Genomic DNA, 20,443 nt, shown 5'->3' on the forward strand with positions numbered 1-20,443 from the left:
TTTCCAGCCTGACCAGCTAAGACCAGGCTGGAAATAGCTGGAAACCAGCCTGGAAGTGGCCAAAACCCCTCTAAAACCAGCCTGGTCGACCAGCTTAAACCAGCCAACCAGCCTAGGCTGGTTTAAGCTGGATTTTTCAGCAGGGCTGCCATGTGATTGGCTGATCTGATATTTGTATTAAAGAGCAGTTAAACAGGTATAGCTAATGAAGTGTGAAGTTGACATCTCCAACAGCCAGACAGTGAAATATTAAGATTATTCTGATGAATTAACACCATTCTTCTCTCTACGATTTCTCTAGATGGATCAGTGCTATTAAATCCTCTATAACAAAATGGCTGCCACTGCATCAAGCAATTCAAGACTACATGAGTCGGCCAGCCGAGGAAACGAGAATGTGAACAAGACTGACCTCGATTCTGCCAGCGTTGATGACATGATGGTGAAGATCCTATGCCTTACAGACAAATCATACTACTGCGTTTCAAATCAGCTGGACACTTTACTACCCAATTCAATGCAATACCCAATACAATTTTACAGTTTGACAAGTTGGTGGATTTAATCAATCCATATTAGGCAAAAAAGCCGCCCTAAACATAACTAATATTAAACAGCACAGATCAAAGAAAGTGTAGGAGTCAGTGGTGTGTGAGCTAAATGGGTTAAAACGTGCAAATGACTGCAGAAATTACCCAAAATTTGAAAGAGTTGAGATAAGAATTGCTAGATTGTGTTGAGTCTTTAAGGTTTTGATAGACTTCATGGTTTTGATAAACTAGTTGTTGATTAGATCATGGAACTGACTCTGAATTTGAGTAATTACACTCCATAAATGGTTAGTTGGCTTGTTGTCACAGGAGATGCTGCATGTAGGATTGACACATAGTGGTTGAATTAGGAATTTCAGTCCAAATTCAAAATGTTGAAGAGGTTTTTTTTTACCTGGCCCCCAACAATGATTTAGACAAACACAGGTTGCCAGATTGATGACACAAACAGGAATGAGCTTGTCTGGTGATCAAGCCCCGCAATGCAAGTTGATCAGACAATATTTACATTTGTAATAATTTAATTGTTTGCGTTATTGCATTTCTTTTCAGAGGCTCATACATTGAGTTTTCATGACTGAAATTAAATACACTGGCTGCGTTCAGAATCGCCTACTACTCAGCAGGTACTACATTTGAATTTAAACGCAGTACTTGGCCGTTTGAATGTGAGAAGTATGAATGGAATACTGACGTACTACATCCTCCATTTTGTTATGGTCATGTGACCTACTTTACCAGCATCAGTTGCGTCGCTTACTTCCTATTCATCAATTCTCTCGCAGGGCATCATGGGATAGCGCAGAGTGATTGGGATGCGCACTTCAGAATCTCGTGGGAAGTAGTAGATCATCTGGGTGTTTCTCGCATACTGATTTTCAAATTCTATGAATTCTGATATACTATTCGGCTCGAATACCGATTTTAGCGTACTATATAGTATGGAAGTATGCTGTTTTAGATGCAGCCACTGTGTTTTCCACCAAGGCAACCCAATGTGCCAAAAATGATTGGATAACCTTATAGTGGGCGAAGTTACATAGACCATAGACCACATTGTTTTACATAGACCAAAACAGACAGACAATCCCACATGGGACTCAAAATAAAAATGAGAATAATTGACTTTAACATTGTTTTTTGGACAAACAAGCATGTGAAAACGAGCTGCAAAGATATTATGGCATATTTATACTTTAGAAGAGTCAAAAACTTACATACAGCACCTTAAACCACTCCAAAGAACAACTAAAGAAGCAGCACCGATGCTACATGCAGTAGCACTTAAATTGGTTCCCCTATGAATGCAAGCCAAGGAACCATTTAGCAGTGCTAAACAGTCCCTCAAATACCCCAAAGAATTGACTTGACACAAATTTGCATATACAAAGTCACTTTGCATTAACAAAAATCTAAATATAATTAAAATAATTGTAAAAAAAAAAAAAATTGCAGTCAAGCATGTTGAAGGTTAAAGTAGTAGTAGCAGCAGAAACAATACACCATTCATCGACCATAGGCAACATTTACGCCTAATTTTTTGTTATCTGACCAAAACCAATAACATTATACCGCATTTGTTAGCATTTATAGCATTTAGCATTTATTGGCCAATATTAATATGGCTGCCAATATCATGCATTACTATGCATTGCATCCTCACAACTAAATTTGAAAACTGTTTAGTGTTTTCTGCTGGTTAGCGAAGCCCTAGAGAACCATCTAAACTGTTAAATAACACACTGGTGGTTAAAATAATAGCAGATTGCTCTCAGTTTATTAAAACTCTAAAATTCCAGCTAAATTAGTTTCCCTATTGTTAATAAATCAGCTAGTAAAAGACTTTAACGTTTTGTTATACTAGGCTAGCATGTGTGGAAATGCTAATGTGTGTTTCAGCTAAGTTTGTTCCCCACCAACAAATACAAATATCTGAGCAGTCAAAGACTTAAAAATGCACTTAAATTCTCTGCAAACGTTCATGATGAATCTAAAATAACTCCGAAAAAATCTTCAAGTGCTTTTATGACAGCAAAGCAGCAGTGAGAACTTGAAGTTGTCACAGCAAGCAGAAACACTGCATGCTACGCTGTGATAGGCACCATTTATGCCTAATTTTGTTATAAGACCAAAAACAATTACATTATACAGCATTTATTAGCTTTTATAGCATTTAGGATTTATTGACCAATATTAACATGGCTGCCAATATCACAACTAATCTGTTAAATAACACACTGGTGTTTAAAATAATAGCAGATTGCTCTCAGTTTACACAAACTCTAAAACTCCAGTAAAATTTTCAGAACATTTTTGAATTAGTTTCCCTATCTAGTGTTGATAAATCAGCTAGTAAAAGACTTTAAAGTTTTGTTATGCTAGGCTAGCATGTGTGGAAATGCTAATGTGTGTTTCAGTTTGTTCCACCAACAAATACAAATATCTGAGCAGTCAAACACTAAAAAATGCACTAAAATTCTCTGCAAACATTCATGATGAATCTTAAAATAGCTCCAGAAAAAGTCTTCAAGTGCTTTTATGACAGCAGAGCAGCAGCGAGAACATGCAGTTGTCACAGCAACCAGAAACACTGCATGCTGTGCTGTGACGGCAACTAGAGGCTTAGGAACATATAAGTAGAAACATAAAGACGTACAAGGCTTCAGACTAGCTTTACTTATTCATTTGACACAAGCAAGTGAAACTGACTGACATTTTTTTGTTTCTATCCCAAGTTTGCATGATTTCCTAGTGTTATTTTGAGATCACTTGATTCTTTACATTCTGCTAACCTTTTTGTTTCATACTTTGCATTTTTATGACATGTTTTTCATTTTCTGGATTTATAAACTTGTACATAATACACATTCTTTTTTAAACGGTTTTGCTGTATAGCTAGGAGCAATGCGTTTTCTACACTTGTGTTTATTTACTTGATCTATAGACCATTTCAAAGTGGTGATGTCACATTTCCTGCTTCTCATGAACTATTTCATAACTGTAACAAGAGGGGATTCAATCATATCTTGACATCAAAACAGCTCTCATCACAATATTTATTAAAATGTGGACCTTTTGGGCTTCTCAGAAGCTATGGAAAATAAAAATGTAAAACAGGAAATACATTAGGACCATTGTTATTGTTTACATCCTTCAAAATGCTCTATAATTATAAGACAAGATATTGAATAGCAAACTACAATACACTACTATGGAAGGTGATCAGGGTCAAAAGTCTTTTAATGACTAGAAGCATTAGAAAACCATCTAATCTATTAAAGTACAGGTACTCATAATTAAAACGACTCAGGTAAAAGTTGAAGTACTGATTACACTTTTGCACTCAAGTAAAAGTAAAAAATGTACTTAAGTAAAAAGTATCCATTACTACTGCATGTTTGGTTACTGTAGGTAGGTCAATATCCGGTTACCCCCACAGTCCAAAAACATGCAGTATGGGTGAATAGATAAACTGAATTGGTGTATGAGAGGTTGTTTTCTAGGACTGGGTTGTGGCTGGAAGGGCATCCCTTGCACAAAGCATAAGCTGGAATCATGGGTGGTTCATTACGCTGTGGCGTCCCCTGATAAATCAGGGACTAAGCTGAAATATAGTGAGTGAGAATAGGTAGATAACTAGACCTTACATCCTATTTTAAAGTAGCCAAGCAGCATCACCCCCTGTAATAAAGCTCACAACGTTGTTTAAAAAGTCGACCCATGTATCATCATCCTGACGCACACTCACAGCGTTCATCGTGTAGTTTTATGGGCCTGTTAGATAAAAAAAAAAAAACAGCTGCCATTCTAAAAATAATTCTGTAGGCCTGTCTATCTTAATAAATAATGTCATAATAAATCGTTTAATCTGGAGGTGGCACAGTGGGTAGCACATTTGCCTCACTGCAAGAAGGTTGCTGGTTCGAGCCTCGGCTGGGTCAGTTGGTGTTACTGTGTGGAGTTTGCATGTTCTCCTTGTGTTCACATGGGTTTCCTCTGGGTGCTTCCCGACGCGGTATAGGTGAATTGGATAAGCTAAATCAACCACCCCCCCCCCCCCCCCCCCCCTCCAGGTCTTTACATATTAAGCGGTTATGATCTTCCCAACAGATGCCATCCTGTAAACCAACGTCCCCAACCAACTTTAGAACCGCCTATGATAGACTCCAGATTTACGGGCATATCTTTTGGCCTGGAATCAGTCACCTACATCGGGTAACACTGGTTTTCAAGAAAGCAAGATGCAGGAAAAGTTTTGTTACTAGTTAAAAATATACAAATAGAGTCATGTAAATGTACCCATAGTCTCAAATGAAGCAATTTGATTGGGTGTTGTTCTTGTTTACAGACTGACATGATCCAATGCCACTCATTTAATTCAAGACTTCTGACTTCAATGGCCTTCCATACAGAACTGTCCAGTCCTAGTGTCATCTCACACTCTTTAGATAGCGGTAAAATATCTTAAACAGACTTTCTGATTGTATTTGTAAATAAGAATACATGACTTTTTCTATTAATGTTTTAAATTAGTAATATGTGATAATTTTTACGTTATGTTATTACAAACTAGGGGAAATTTACACTTGGTTACACTGGGTCCTATGTACATGTGATGCAACTGAACTAAACACGACACGACAGAAACATTTGAATATCGGTCACTGCATTCCGGACAAAATGGCTATAGAATAAATACATTTAACATTATTTAAAGTAGATAGGATGAGTGACCGGTGTTTTTGGCTTGCACAGAGTCACATTTCTGTCTTTTATTTTTAAACCATCTTATTTTCATTATCTGAGGTGAAACCTCAGCTGCTGTTTTCTGTAGTATGGCAAAACAAAGTCATGTAAAATGGCATTCAAACTCACATTGGTACATTGAACACTGAATAAATCACATAATCTGTACCTGAGGAGATCATTGTCATAATAGTTTATGCTTCTTTTTTGATGTTGTTGTGACGTCATAAAAAAGAAGCTGTCGCTGTCTCAGATGGTTAGGACAGAAACACGTTTTAATACGAAAAAGAAACATTTTATCAAGTGTCGCCGTGCCGCGTTGTGTGCAGTTAGGACTTGGTGTTAGATGAAGGTAATCAGAGGATCCCAAATATGAGTACCAGATTCATCAAACTGAAATGATCTTTAGACCCTGAATTACTAAATCACTTTCAGATCAGTACAACAACACATGACGTGTGCAGTTGTGAATATTCCCTAATGTTTACTTCAGGGTTTGATGTATATTGAAGTGCTTGTATTGTATGTAAATAGCCTGTGCAACTACAGTATAAGTAAGCTTGCCAAAATACAGACCTGCATGATGTTCTACCTCACAGAAGTTGTTCTTGTAAAAAGAGTTCCACGATTAAAGAGTTATCAGCAATATTTGACTTGTTTCATTTTTTCAAGCAAAATCAAATATATGAATTGTCGATTAATAATCAGGTGTCTGTAACCGCCGGGGATGACACACACAACTGGAGGTAAGATCCAATATGCAGGTTTATTCAACGTCAAGCAACCAATGGTCAAATCAGGTGTGAACAGGTATATGTGGGCAGTCCAGAATCGTAGTCAGTAAACAGGAAGAAGGTCAGAAGGCAGGCGGCTAAACAGGATAACAAGGGTATACAAGACTAGGGTCTAAACACGGAGAAAACAAGACAAGGTGAAACGCGTTGTAATGTCACTAGAAGCGAACAAGACTCGGCAAACTGGATGAGTGAATGAGTGGCTTATGATTAGTGGAAACCAGCGTTCTCCGGAGAGTGATCGCTGGTTATCGTAACAGTGACAGTGGTTCATATAAAAAAGCATATGTCATTTGGTGTAACAATGTTTTGCTAACTCATTACATTTTTTTCAAGCATATTTAGAGCAATCAGTTGTTGGATTCTATTATTATATAATTTATTATTACTTCTCCAGGAACCGCCACCTTATTGTGGTCGAGGGGTTTGAGTGTCTGAGTGATCCAAGGAGCTATGTTGTTGGTGGCTAAATGTCCCTGGTAGGGTCTCCAAAGGCTAAAAGGTCCTAGGTGGCAGGTCAGACTAAAGACCAATCCTAATTCTACCCCTTAGCCCTTCCCCTTACCCCTACCCCTCGTTTCGCTTGTTCCTGTGAAGGGATAGGGGTGTGCCAATTCTCTTTAGCTTGAAGACGTAGGGCTAAGGGGAAGCAGTAGATACCCCTTTACATGGAGATTTTTCAGGGTCATACTTGAAACCAAGGGGTAAGAAAATTTCCCAGAATACACCTGCCACAGCAGCAGAATAGCTGCACCCGGAAGTAAGGAGACTACAAATTTGTTTTTTTTTTTGTCATTATTACTATTTTTTACAAGGGGTGCAAAAATAGAATTAAGATTGGGCCTAAGTGTGGTTCAAAAACCCCTTTTGGGTCTAATGAAATCAAAGACCATAGCATAGCCTGGTATGGCACAGCCAGAGCCTCACCCTGGAGCCAGGCCTGGGGGCCTGAGCAAGAGACAACAATACCTTCATAGACAAAAGAGCAGGTAAACGTTGAATCATTATTTTCTCCTTATAGTATTCTTATGACTTATTTGTCATGTGATCAACCTTTTGGGCTAGTTGTAGATGTGTTTGGAAGCAATTCGTAACATTTTAATAATATTTTGACAAATTGAATTAAATTAACTAAATGACTCGAAAAAAGATTTGTTCATCTCGATGAACGAGACTCAAAGATCCGAGTAAGTAAAATGATTCGATCTTCCCATCACTAATGACAACAGTTGTTCGCTCCCCTCCTCCTACCCTGCTCTGCTGGCCACGCCCACTCCTGCCTCTGATTGCGGAGCTCCACACCCATTATGATGCATTTTTTTTAAAATAGTGGTCATGGCGCTTTAATAATAATTCATTCATTTTCTTGTCTGCTTAGTCCCTTTATTAATCTGGGGTACCCACAGCAGAACGAACCGCCAACTTATCCAGCACATTTTTACGCGGCGGATGCCCTTCCAGCAGCAACCCATCTCTAGGAAACTTCCACACCCACATTCACACACACACTCATACACTACGGACAATTTAGCTTACCCAATTCACCTGTATCGCATGTCTTTGGACTGTGGGGGAAACCGGAGCACCCAGAGGAAACCCACGCGAACGCAGAGAGAACATGCAAACTCCACACAGAAACGCCAACTGAGCTGAGGATCGAACCAGCGACCCAGTGACCTTCTTGCTGTGAGGCAACAGCCCTACCTACTGCGCCCCTGCATTGCCCAATAATAATTAATATTATTAATAATATTATAATTTTTCATTTATATGGCTTACAGTCATTTTTTTTACTAAAATGCGAAAGAAATCAACTTCCATGTGTTGGATTATATATATGCAGTAATATGAGCGTACATATTAAACAATGCATGTACAGTTTGTCTATCCTATATAGTTTTTCAGTGGCCGAGCAATGTAAAATGTCAACAAATTCACAAGATCAGAAGTTGAAGTTTTTGTGTAAAATGTATTTTCTTATAAATCTGACATCTCAAAAGTACATCAAAAAACAGTGTATCAAATATAAATCAAATTAAAAAGCACATAGAAAAACTTTCAGCACTCTTCAAAAGTACAAAATACATTGCAACATAATCAAAAGACAAGTAAAACATTAAAAAAAAACAAATCGATCCTTAAATACAAATGAATGAAGGCATTGCATGTAGTCTTTCATAAAAAACACTGCAAATGCAGCAGCAAATTTTGCTCGTTTTGTAAGATCAATATTAAGATGAATAAAATTAAAAAGTTAAAATGTTTGCTAGTAATGTATCCTTAAACCGAGTCGACCAGTAATAAATCCAGCCTGATCTCACGAGGAAACGTAAGTATTTTACGTTTTGTCAGTTTAGTTCATACGAATGCATACAAGTTCAATCGTACGATTTTAAAAAGGAGGCGTGGCACCTAACCCCACCCCTAACCCCAACCGTCATTGGGTGATGAGCAAATTGTACTAAATTGTACGAATTCAATTGTATGAATTCATCCGAATTATCCACTAAATCAAAAAGTTATGAATTGCCGTGAAATTGTGTTGAATGAATCATATGATGTCACATAAAGAATTTGGCACATTATTTAAGTAACACGCCAGATACTCCAACACATTTGAATGAAATGACTAGTTTGATACACACATACAGTATAAATAATACAATGAGTCAGTTTGACAAATGTAACGTTGATTTATATACCCGTCCATGATTTTTTATTTACTGACAGTTAATTAGAAATGTTTCTTTTTTCTCATATAGAAAGAATACACATTCACATTGATTGGTGTTCATTAAAAAGTCTATATAACAGGTGAAAGACTGTGGTCTGTAAGTTCTTTTAAATAAATAATGTATATTTTTATACTAAATCTGGCTTTTGTTTGTTATACTTACAGCAGTGGTCACCAAACTTGTTCCTGGAGGGCCGGTGTCCTGCAGATTTTAGCTCCAACCCTAATCAAACACACCTGAACAAGCTAATCAAGGTCTTACTAGGCATACTTGAAACATCCAGGCAAGTGTGTTGAGGTAAGTTGGAGCTAAATCCTGCAGGGACACCGGCCCTCCAGGACCAGGATTGGTGACCCCTGACTTACAGTATACTCACTGGAAAATCTAACATTTTAGTAAAACTCAAAAAACTATATAGTATAAAAACAAATCTTTGAGGTTTTCAGCTGAAATGAACAACAATTTTATTCTAGTTCACATATTTTAGGGTGGATTATCAATTACTGATGACTCCCTTTTGCAAGGCTCTTTGCACAGTGGTATGATTTTAATTTAAAACACTTTTGCAGTGGTAATTGATTTGTAATCTAATAAATCTTACAATGTTTCATCACCTATGTATCTCCTTATTTATGGCTTTTTCAATGTGGTAAACTTAGTCTGTGTTTACACTGGTGCTGTTTTGTAATAAAATGCCATTTTGAAATGAAAACGCTCCTGGTCCATATTGGGTGTTTTTACTGCATTTAAGAATTTTTACTGTACTGTACACAGCATTTTCAAAATGCTCCATTTGAGTAGTTTAAAGATGGCACAGAAGTGTGGATGCCAGGTGTCTCTGTAAAAAAAGCTTTTTAAAACACAAACGCACTAATGTAAACTGCACCTTTTCAACAGTTTACCAACTACAAATACCACTTAAACCTAATATTATCAAAAGAAAAGTTCAGAGGTTTCACTAAAGTCATAGTGCGCTGTTTACATTTACCTAGTGACATAAAAGTCAACTTACATGCCGAATTCACAAGCGCTCTTCCTCATGAGCAATGAGTGTACAGCCATCTGCTCTTAGAAACTAACCTAGAGCACCATCTGCTGTTAGAAACTAACCCAGACTGCCATCTGCTGTTAGAAACTAACCTAGAGCGCCATCTGTAGCTAAAAACTAACCTAAAGTGCCATTTGCAACTTAAAACTATCCTAGAGCGCCAATTACTGATACAAACTAGCCTAGAGTTCCATCTGCAGTTAAATTCAGCTCAGAACCATTAAAAACTAGTCTAGAGCACAGTCTGCTGTCAAAAACTGCCTAGAGCAAAATCTGCTGATAAAAACTAGCCTAGCGCTGTTAAAAACCTGCCTAGATCACTGTCTGCTGCTAAAAGCTAGCATAGAGCTACATCTATTGTTAGAATTAGCCTAGATCATTTAAAAACTAGCCTTTACCGCTGTCTGCTTTTAAAAACTAGCTTAGATTGCCATCTGTTGTTAAAACCTAGCCTAGACTGCATCTGCTGTTAAAAACCAGCCTAGAGCGCCATCTGCTGTTAAAAAACAGCCTAGAGCGCCATCTGCTGTTAAAAACAGTTGAGTGCCATCTGTTGTTAAAAATTAGCCTTGAACGCCACATGCTGTTAGAAACCATCTTGAAGCTGTTAGCCTAGAGCACCATCTGCAATTTAAAACTATCCTAGAGTGCCATCTACTGTTAAAAGTTAGCCTAGAGTGCCATCTGCCTAGAGTGCCGTCTGCTGTCAAAAACTAGCCTAGATCTCTGCTGTTAAAGGCTAGCCTAAAGCGACATCTACTGTTAAACTAGCGCCTTCTGCTGTTAAACAAACTATCGTAGAGTATTTAAAAACTAGCATATAGCGCTGTCTACATTTAAAAAGTAGTATAGATTGCCATCTGTTTTTAAAAACTAGTCTAGACTGCATCTGCTATTAAAAACCAGCCTAGAGAACCATTTGCTATCAAAATTAGTCTAGTGTCGTCTGTTGTTAAAAATTAGCCTAAACGCCATCTGCTGTTAGAAACCAGCCATAGATATATACACTAGATGTCGCCTGGCCTATTATTGTCTATTGGACGGAATGCGTCAATATCGCCGCCATCTTGCTACAGGGTAGCGCTCCTTTGAAATGAATGCGGGACCAAGGTACAGTGGAGGACTGTGGCCATGCAAAGCCAGAGATATACACATATACACATATATCTGTGATCGGGAGTTTTCCTGGATGTTAGTATGTAATTTTTATTTTCTAATTACGAAAATTATTTTACATAATTTTTCTACATTGATGAATCAGTGACCGCACGGGCATTCCTGACAAAAAGCTTGTTTTTGTGTGCATAGAAATGTACTATTCACCCTCCCTGTTAAATTTAATCTAATCCGTGTCCTGAAACACACCTCTTCTCCTGCTTTCACTTCTCATACTGACGGAGAGAGCGATTCGTTTGTGAATGAATCCTCCGAACAACTCTTTCACTAACGTTAGGCGACAATAATACAAGTTTCTGTCAGCGCAGCATCTCGTTGTCATATTTCTTTTGCATTGTTTGCTGATTTTATTCAACAAAACTAGCATAAGCCGAGTGTTTAGTGCGAGTTGGAGCTGCTTTGCCGTATGGTGAATTCAGTAAGTGACTGTTATCATCAATAACATTACCTGATTAGCACAAAAGTTCAGAACATACAAAAACAGAAAAAAACTTAATATTACCTATGAAATGTTCTGCCTTTGTGCTTTGTTTTCTTTGTTTGCTCGTTACTACACCCGTAGACAGTGCTAAAGTCCCGCATCTTCACGTAATAACACTTGACTAATGCGGTTGAATGACATTTGTCCTGGGAGCACTGTACCAATGTGGCGGCGCTATTGACGCATGCTCAGGGTCCCTATGCGATATCTAGTGTATATATCTATGGAAACCAGCCAAGAGCTGTTAGCCTAGAGTGCCATCAGCTGATAAAAACTAGCCTAGTGCTGTTAAAAACCTGCCTAGATCACTGCTGCTAAAAGCTAGCATAGAGCTACATCTATTGTCAAAAATTAGCCTAGATCATTTAAAAACTAGCCTATAGCGCTGTCTGCTATTAAAAACTAGCCTAGATTCCCATCTGTTGTTTAAAGCTAGCCTAGACTGCATCTGCTGTTAAAACCCAGCCTACAGCACCTCCTGCTGTTACTACAGATGTCTGAAACTATTTTTCACCACAGCTCTACTTATCTTGTCACTCGATCATTGATACACTGACACTTTTTTATCATGTTAAAATGTTTACTGGTGTTATTGAGGATGGTATGATATGGCACAACCTTAACAGGAACTACAATGATGTAGAGGTACACAGATTAAATGCAGCTTACGTCATTTCAGAGTTCCTAGAAACTATACAAATGCAGCCAGAAAAATATGTGTAGGGAAATTAGTTCTCTGGAAAACAAGCCTGCTGGCTAGTAAGTTCCTATAATTAGTTCAGTGTGAAAGCCCCTATTTTGAAAGTTTACCACCACAGAGACGGTGCTGTACCCTTTTCTGAAGGTGTGAAATCAAATAAATCCACAATGTCTCAGTGTCTTTGGCATTTTTTGGCAAGATAAACTCACCAAACAGAAGTGTTTATCTGTCAGTAGACGATTCACATCTAAAACATTGCACTTTGTCTACAGTTTTCAGTTTCAAGGCACGTTGTTTGTCCAAACGTCTGAATTCTGAGTCTTCTGTTCACAGTAAAGGTGCAGTGTAGAGTTGGGTCGGTAGACGATGCCATCCTCCATCGCTGAAGGCCGATAGACTTTACGATGCTGAGCCGGCATTGCGATCCACCACCCCGCCCCCTTTCGAAAACCCGCTCGCGAAAAATACACACTCGGGCCCTGTTTACACTAATACGTCTTAGATTTAAACAGCCATTTTAGAACGAAAACTATCCACGTCCACACTGGCGTTTATTAAGGATGTACCGCTGGATCGCGTCTCACTATAGTTGTTAAACGTTATATTTTATTAATCTTATCTCTATCTAATGACTCTTCGGTCTTTTGAATCTATCAAATAACATGTCACAGCATCAGCACACTGCTTCAATCTTTCGCTTTTACGCTTGTACTTAGCAAATTTAGCGAAAACCTTAGATCCTGTTGGTTGCTTGCTGTTGGTTGTGCAACTTTTTTACCAACCAAGTTTGTCGACGCCATTATAACGACACTGATCACTCTGCCTATTCAAAAAGTACGCAAAAAGTGATTGACAGGTGTGTAACTTATCTGTATTTATTTATGATTTAGTTATGGGTAAAACAAAGACCATGCGGGTCAGGTAGTTGAAACGGTAGGCTACAAAAAATAAATTCATTATGAATAAATTCATTATTCATGAATAATTAATTCACCGACGCCTACGACAACGATGCCATCGTCCATCGTAATGTTTCACATTAGACATCGTACAATGCCAAATTGGTCGACATCGCCCAACCCTAGTGCAGTGTCCATCCATGAGCTGCAGGTTAAGTTGATGTGCATTTAGATGTCGTGAGTTTCAGCGCCCCCTTGCTGTGCAGTCTTTGCAGCGTTTGAAACTCCAGTGGCATGCGGTGAGGACCCGCATTGGAAAAATATCGATATTTCAGTCCATCAAAGTAATGATATTGAACAGGATTTCCGCTGGCGTCTTTGGGAAAAGGCCAGAATCCATACAGGTAGATCTCGTCACAGAAGCGTGTAGCCATCGTGTACATCAGTAATCCAGTAGTGGGTCGTTTGATATTGATTTTATTTGTAAGCCAAAACCTGAGAATTAAACACAAAAGGTTTAGATTTTATCCACAAGCATTAAAGACTTTTACAGTATTTTGGCTTGAATATTGTAGCATTTAGGATATTTGTAAAAATGTATTAGCCAAAAAGGTGTATATATATGCACTGTTTATCAATTATATATGAAATATATAATGCTGATGAAGCCAATTATGATATGGGGATGGTTAGGAGACCATGATGTACAGAGACCAGTATGCAAGTTTGGCCAAGATGCCCAGATTAAACCCCTACTCTTTTGAAAAACATCCTGGGATTTTTAACGACTACAGAGAGTCAGTTAGACCTCGGTTTAAATCTTTCATCCGAAAGACAGCACTCGCTGAGCATTATAGAGTCCCCATCACTATACTGGGGCGTTAGGACCCACACAGACCACAGGTTGAGCGTTCCTGCTGGTCTCACTAACGCCACTTAAAGCAGCAACCTAGCTTTCCCATGTAATCTCTTATCCAGGTACTGACTTAGCTTCAGTGCTTAGCTTCAGTGGACCATGTGAGAGTTGCAGAGAGCTAGCTGCCAGTTTTGTTTGTATCTGTTTTTTTTATTTATTTATATATACAGTTAAAGTCAGAATTATTAGCCCTGTTTATTTTTTACCCCAATTTCTGTTTAACTGAGAGAAGATTCTTTTTAACTTTTTAACACATTTCTAAACATAATAGTTTTAATAACTTATTTCTCATAACTGATTTATTTTATCTTTGTCATGATGACAGTAAATAATAGTTGACTAGATATATTTCCAGACACTTCTATACAGCTTAAAGTGACATTTAAAAGCTTAACTAGGTTAATTAGGTTAACTAGGCAGGTTAGGGTAATTAGGCAAGTTGTTGTATAATGTTATTGTATGGTTTGTTCTGTAGACTATTGAAATAAAATATTTTAAAATAAATAATAATATTAAAGGGGCTAATAATTATGACCTTAAAATGCTTTTCTTTTAAGTTAAAATTTGTTTTTATTCTAGACGAAATACAAAAAATATGACTTTCTCCAGAAGAAAAAATACAAAAAAATAAATAAAAGGGGGTCTAATAATTCTGACTTCAACGATATATATATATATATATATATATATATATATATATATATATATACATCTATAATGTGGGAACCTGCGCTTGCATTTGTTTTGATGCAGGTGTGCTACACCTAGTTCAACCACTAGATGTCAAACTTACATACTGCATCTTTAAGCTAACTTATTAGTTTTTACAAAATGAAATGGATTGAACCTAAAACAATTAAGTTGTCCCCAAAAAACTCAAGAATTGTGTTGTTTCAGCTCATTTTAAAGAAGTAAACAAATTCGTCAATTTTTGAGTCTACATTTTTGAACTCACCCTCGTACAGCGTGGATTAGGCGGAGTGAAGGGTAAGCTGTGCGCACTTTCAGCTTGTGTTTAAGGATGAGCTCATTGACCGTGTCCACATGCTTCATGCCACCCTTCACCATGAAGGCAGGAATCCAGAGCACGCTGTCATTCAGCTGCCGCAAGCGCTGGATGAGATTCTCCTGCTGGGTTTCCTCCCGCAGACCCCCGTACACCCGCTGGATCACAGATGGGTTCATCGTGGTGAAGTCTGACCGCAATCCTACATCATCTGCGAAACCCTCCAGAGGAGCCAGGTTACATCTGCTCACCAATCAAAGAAAGGGCAAATGTTAAAACCACAATACATCTCTTGTTAAAGGGGACCTATTATATTATAATCACTTTTATAAGCGGTTTAAACACAGTTGTGTGGCAACATTGTGTGAATACAGCCAACTTTCTAAAAGTAAAAATCAATTAATATTTTTTTTTATAATCACACTTCAAAAAACAGTTTGTAAAAACACTTTGATTAACATTCTCTTTTTGTACATTAGCGCCAATCTAATTAGGATAGACCAGGCCCAGACAACCCCCCCACCCCCCGAAAAAAAAAAACCCAGAGGACCACCATGGATGAGGTTGGTTTCAAGTGGTTCATTTAAACCTAATTATTTTAAACATTTTAAAATGTCGTGGTATTCCAGAAACTATAAGACTGGTGGGAGCCCTGCTCTTTGTTTATTTGTTTGTTTGTTCGTTTCTTGTAATGACAGAAAAGAGAAGAAGTGGTTGAGTGCAATCTTGAGTCATGAAACTTTGGTTTTAGCATTATCGCAAATGCAGCTTTAAACTGGTTTTGGTGCTAAAGGGTTTGAGCTTTCTGTGGTCGATGTTCAGATTCAGGTCCTCATTCTGCCAAATTTCATAACCTTCAGCAAAAACTCAAGACATTCAGCAGAATGTACAAGGCATGTACAAAGCATCTAAATCCCTCAGAGCTATCATCAAATAGCATTAGAGCTAATTGAAGCACATTAGCCTACCTTAACATGTCTGAAACATGTCTAAAAAACAAGACATTATCTGAAAAACATGTCTGAAAAACATGACATTATCTGAAAAACATGTCTGAAAAACATCTGACATTATCTGAAAAACATGTCTGAAAAACATCTGACATTATCTGAAAAACATGTCTGACATTATCTGAAAAACATGTTTGACATTATCTGAAAAACATGTCTGAAAAACATGCCATTATCTGAAAAACATGCCTGAAAAACAAGACATTATCTGAAAAACATGTCTGAAAAACATGACATTATCTGAAAAACATGCCTGAAAAACATGACATTATCTGAAAAACATGTCTGAAAAACATGACATTATCTGAAAAACATGTCTGACATTATCTGAAAAACATGCCAGAAAAACATGACATTATCTAAAAAACATGTCTGAAAAACATGACATTATCTGAAAAACATGTCTGACATTATCTGAAAAACATGCCAGAAAAACATGAAATTATCTGAAAAACATGTCTGACATTATCTGAAAAACATGCCAGAAAAACATGACTTTATCTGAAAAAAATGTCTAAAAAACATGACATTATCTGAAAAACATGACATTATCTGAAGAACATGCCTGAAAAACATGACATTATCTGAAAAACATGCCTGAAAAACATGACATTATCTAAAAAACATGTCTGAAAAACATGACATTATCTGAAAAACATGTCTGACATTATCTGAAAAACATGCCAGAAAAACATGAAATTATCTGAAAAACATGTCTGACATTATCTGAAAAACATGCCAGAAAAACATGACTTTATCTGAAAAAAATGTCTAAAAAACATGACATTATCTGAAAAACATGACATTATCTGAAGAACATGTCTGAAAAACATGACATTATCTGAAAAACATGTCTGACATTATGTGAAAAACATGTCTGAAAAACATGACATTATCTGAAAAACATGTCTGAAATTATCTGTAAAAAATTGCTTAAAAAACATGACATTATCTGAAAAACATGACATTATCTGAAAAACATGACATTATCTGAAAAAACATGTCTGAAAAACATGACATTATCTGAAAAACATGACATTATCTGAAAAACATGTCTAAAAAACATGATATTATCTGAAAAACGTGTCTGAAATTATCTGTAAAAAAATTGCTTGAAAAACATGACATTATCTGAAAAACATGACATTATCTGAAAAAACATGTCTGAAAAACATGTCTGAAAAACATGACATTATCTGAAAAACATGTCTGAAAAACAAGACATTATCTAGCTTTCTCTAGAAACTGAATTTCATTGGACTGCGATCTTCTCTTATAAAAAAGAGCACATTATTACACATGCAGCCACAGAGGGGTGCCCACATTTTTGCACAAGAAGATTTTCACAATGCGACTTTAAAATACAGTAACATACTGCAGAAATGTCCTGCTGTAAAAAGTTCATATTACAGGTAAATACTGTGTAATTTACAAAATTGTTCAGATTCAGGTCCTCATTCTGCCAAATTTCATAACCTTCAGCAAAAACTCAAAACATTCAACAGAATGTACAAGGCATGTACAAAGCATCTAAATCCCTCAGAGCTATTATCAAATAGCATTCAAGCTAAGTGAAGCACATTACCGTATAACAAAACTATGGTTGTCTATCTCCTTTCCACATCCGCTCTTCAGGAGAATGCCTGAGTTTCCCACCACTGCACATGTCTTGAACGTCTTGTTCTTCAGAGGAGAGACTTCAGGAAGTAAACTATGGAGAGTTTGAGATACGCTGAATGTCCTGCGTCTGTCCAGAACGTAGCGGATGGTGTCGCCCGGCTTAAAATTGCTCTTGATAACCGACACGTCTCTCTCTGCGTCCAAGTAGCGGAGTATGTCTTTCCTGTGCGTGTGAAAGATGTAAAAAAAGGTAATCGATTACAGGCTAATACTGACATTTCATATTAGTTTACAAAGCTACCAGCATGCTAAAGTTAACCAAATGAACGCCATAAATTTGAGATTGTCATAACACAGTAGTGTGATTTGCAAAACCCTTCAAATTTCCATATTTGATATACCACAAAAACTTTGATGTCTTTGACAATTCAAACATGAGCTGGAAACACAGAGACAATCGGCTCCACACCTCACCATGTGGGAATGTGTGAATATGGGAACGCCAACTTCACCTTTCCTTCATTTACATTTGAAGCATACCCCTCTCTTCACTCACTCTCTCTTTATACTTACTCACACAGAATGGTCCTTTCCAATAATATTTAAGTTTTATATCAATCCAAGTGACTTTATCTATCATGTTTGATATCATTTGAAATGTTGATTGGTACAATGGTCTCATTCCCTCAGAAATAGACATAATCGAAATTATAGATATACAATTTAAGGTATCTTTTGAACCACTGCTAAGGGTGTGCCTTTACCAAGGGGGCTTCAATTCAAATAACCATTTGTTTCCTATCTGCTTGTTAAGTGGTGACGTGTTTGTGACGTATGTAATACTGTTTCCGGGTCCAAGCCGCCATCTATTTGAGTGAAGAAATCATTTGTTTATGATCACGTTTTATTCCTATCACACATTAAAGTTAATTTTATATAAAATCATAGTGTACACGACAATCTCTGGGCTTGCTGCATTACAAATACCAAAAATGTAACAATTTATAAAATAATTAATCACTTTCTGGCCATTGGATATTAGGCATGGACATATACAGTATACTGCGATCGTGATTTTCGAAAGCATCAAATCGCTTTTTAAACAATTATTATTACCATTTCATGAGTCTCCCCATTCAGTTGAATAGAGCACTTGGACCCGGAAGCCGCTTCAGAAACTCTTCAGATCTAACATGCCACTAAATGCACAAACCTTTTGTTATTCAACACACCCCTTTCCTCGAGGAGATTCTGTGATTACCTACTTAAGGGAAAGTTTCTAAATGTTCAGAGCGATTCTGTAACCAGATTAGCCTGTAGTGTGGAGCTTCATGCTCCATATTATGTATATTTTGAAGTCAGATATGCATCTTTTGATCTTGGATTTATCTTTGAGAATTTAATGTCTTGTATTGATTGTTTATGAATTGACTGACTGAATTGGCATAACACACATTTACCTGACTAATACATTTTTATGTTTTGAATTATTCAAACAGAGTTTGTGCTATTATCTCTAGATTACGTTAAGTCCATAACACTACAAGCACCTGTACAGGTTAGTAACGGACTAAAACACGGTAGACGGAGCAGCGTGGCACGCTTTACGATGCTCTTAGAGTTCCGACTAACACATTGGCCTTAATTCAAGTAAACTGAAACTGTAAAAGGCCTATCTAAGGGGATAGCAGATCTATGGGGACCACATAAAAAATATTGTAATCTGAGTAAGTAGAGGTTAATCGCCTCTGTTTAGTGACCAAGACTGGCATGCTTGTGTTTAAGAGATTGTATACTCGGCCGGTACAAGACTCAGGATGTTATAGGGATCTGAATGAAAGAGAATAATATACAATAACGAACTGAAGAAAATATTCAATCATAATCTAAAGTAATATTAAAAAGAAGTAAAATAATCCTATCAACATTTTGTAATTGGAGTCAGATAAAACGAGGATAAATATATATTAATATTCTAAACCACCTCATACTAAAATTGGAGTCAGATATGAGTTAAATTTAAAAGTAAATCAACATTGTGCACTGGAAAGACTGAACAGGCAGTGAACCTTCATCCACCAGTCGACACCATCGTTGGACTAACTGGCTGGACCTTACAACTTGAACTTAAGTCATAAGACTTCATGTAAATATAAAAAAAACTACTACTGTTTTACCTCCACTGTTAGCAATTTCCTAAAATTGTAACAGTAAATAAAATCAACAGTAACTTACTAGCAGCAGTTCACTAGTAACATAATGTAAATCAATTACAGCAAAAATACAGGTTTTACATTTACAGCACCATTTAACTTGCTAAATATGTATTTACTGGGATGTATCTTTACTGTAAAATATATAGTCATTTTAACAATGTGACTTTAACACACAGTAACATACTGAAGAAATGTCCTAGAGCAAAACAAAGTTCATATTACAGTTAAATACTGTGTAGTTTACAAAGATTGTTAACGAAAACCACTATTTTGATGCAATTGACACAAATTTCCTCCTAGTTTTCTGATGCAGAGCAAAAAAAAAGAGAAATACTAACACACTGAGAGGAACATATATCATGAAAAACATTTTGGATCACCTAACCAGACCTTTATTCATCCCAGGCTCAATGGAATTATGTGCCCAGTAGGCATGGGCCGGTATAAGATTCTGACGGCATGATAACCTTGGTTTCATAGTATCACGTTATTGTGATTACTGCTCAAAAAATATGCTCTTTTTAAATGTCTGGGTATAAAACTAA

General features: G+C 37.0%; 2 protein-coding genes across 5 annotated transcripts in view; one reads left to right on the top strand and one right to left on the bottom strand.

Annotated features, from left to right (window-relative positions):
• The window catches only part of pdzph1 (PDZ and pleckstrin homology domains 1), a 40,162-nt gene extending 34,217 nt beyond the window's left edge, over positions 1–5,945 (top strand). For 2 of the 3 annotated variants that reach the window (XM_695179.11, XM_073914368.1), the window contains one exon: positions 302–5,945. In XM_695179.11, coding sequence (XP_700271.6) covers positions 302–401 — 100 coding nt within the window. In that variant the 3' untranslated portion in view covers positions 402–5,945. The remainder of the gene's footprint in view (positions 1–301) is intronic. The other variant, XM_073914369.1, reaches the window with a different exon arrangement.
• A 6,145-nt stretch (positions 5,946–12,090) lies between these two features.
• Positions 12,091–20,443, bottom strand: part of st8sia4 (ST8 alpha-N-acetyl-neuraminide alpha-2,8-sialyltransferase 4) — a 28,633-nt gene continuing 20,280 nt past the window's right edge. The window contains exons 3-5 of one of the 2 annotated variants that reach the window (XM_068223798.2): positions 17,648–17,905; positions 15,002–15,295; positions 12,091–13,625 (exon numbers count right to left, since the gene is read on the bottom strand). In XM_068223798.2, coding sequence (XP_068079899.1) covers positions 13,343–13,625; positions 15,002–15,295; positions 17,648–17,905 — 835 coding nt within the window. In that variant the 3' untranslated portion in view covers positions 12,091–13,342. 2 annotated transcript variants of the gene reach the window in all.

Source organism: Danio rerio, chromosome 10 (assembly GCF_049306965.1).
Source record: "Danio rerio strain Tuebingen ecotype United States chromosome 10, GRCz12tu, whole genome shotgun sequence".
NCBI classification, from domain to species: domain Eukaryota; kingdom Metazoa; phylum Chordata; class Actinopteri; order Cypriniformes; family Danionidae; genus Danio; species Danio rerio.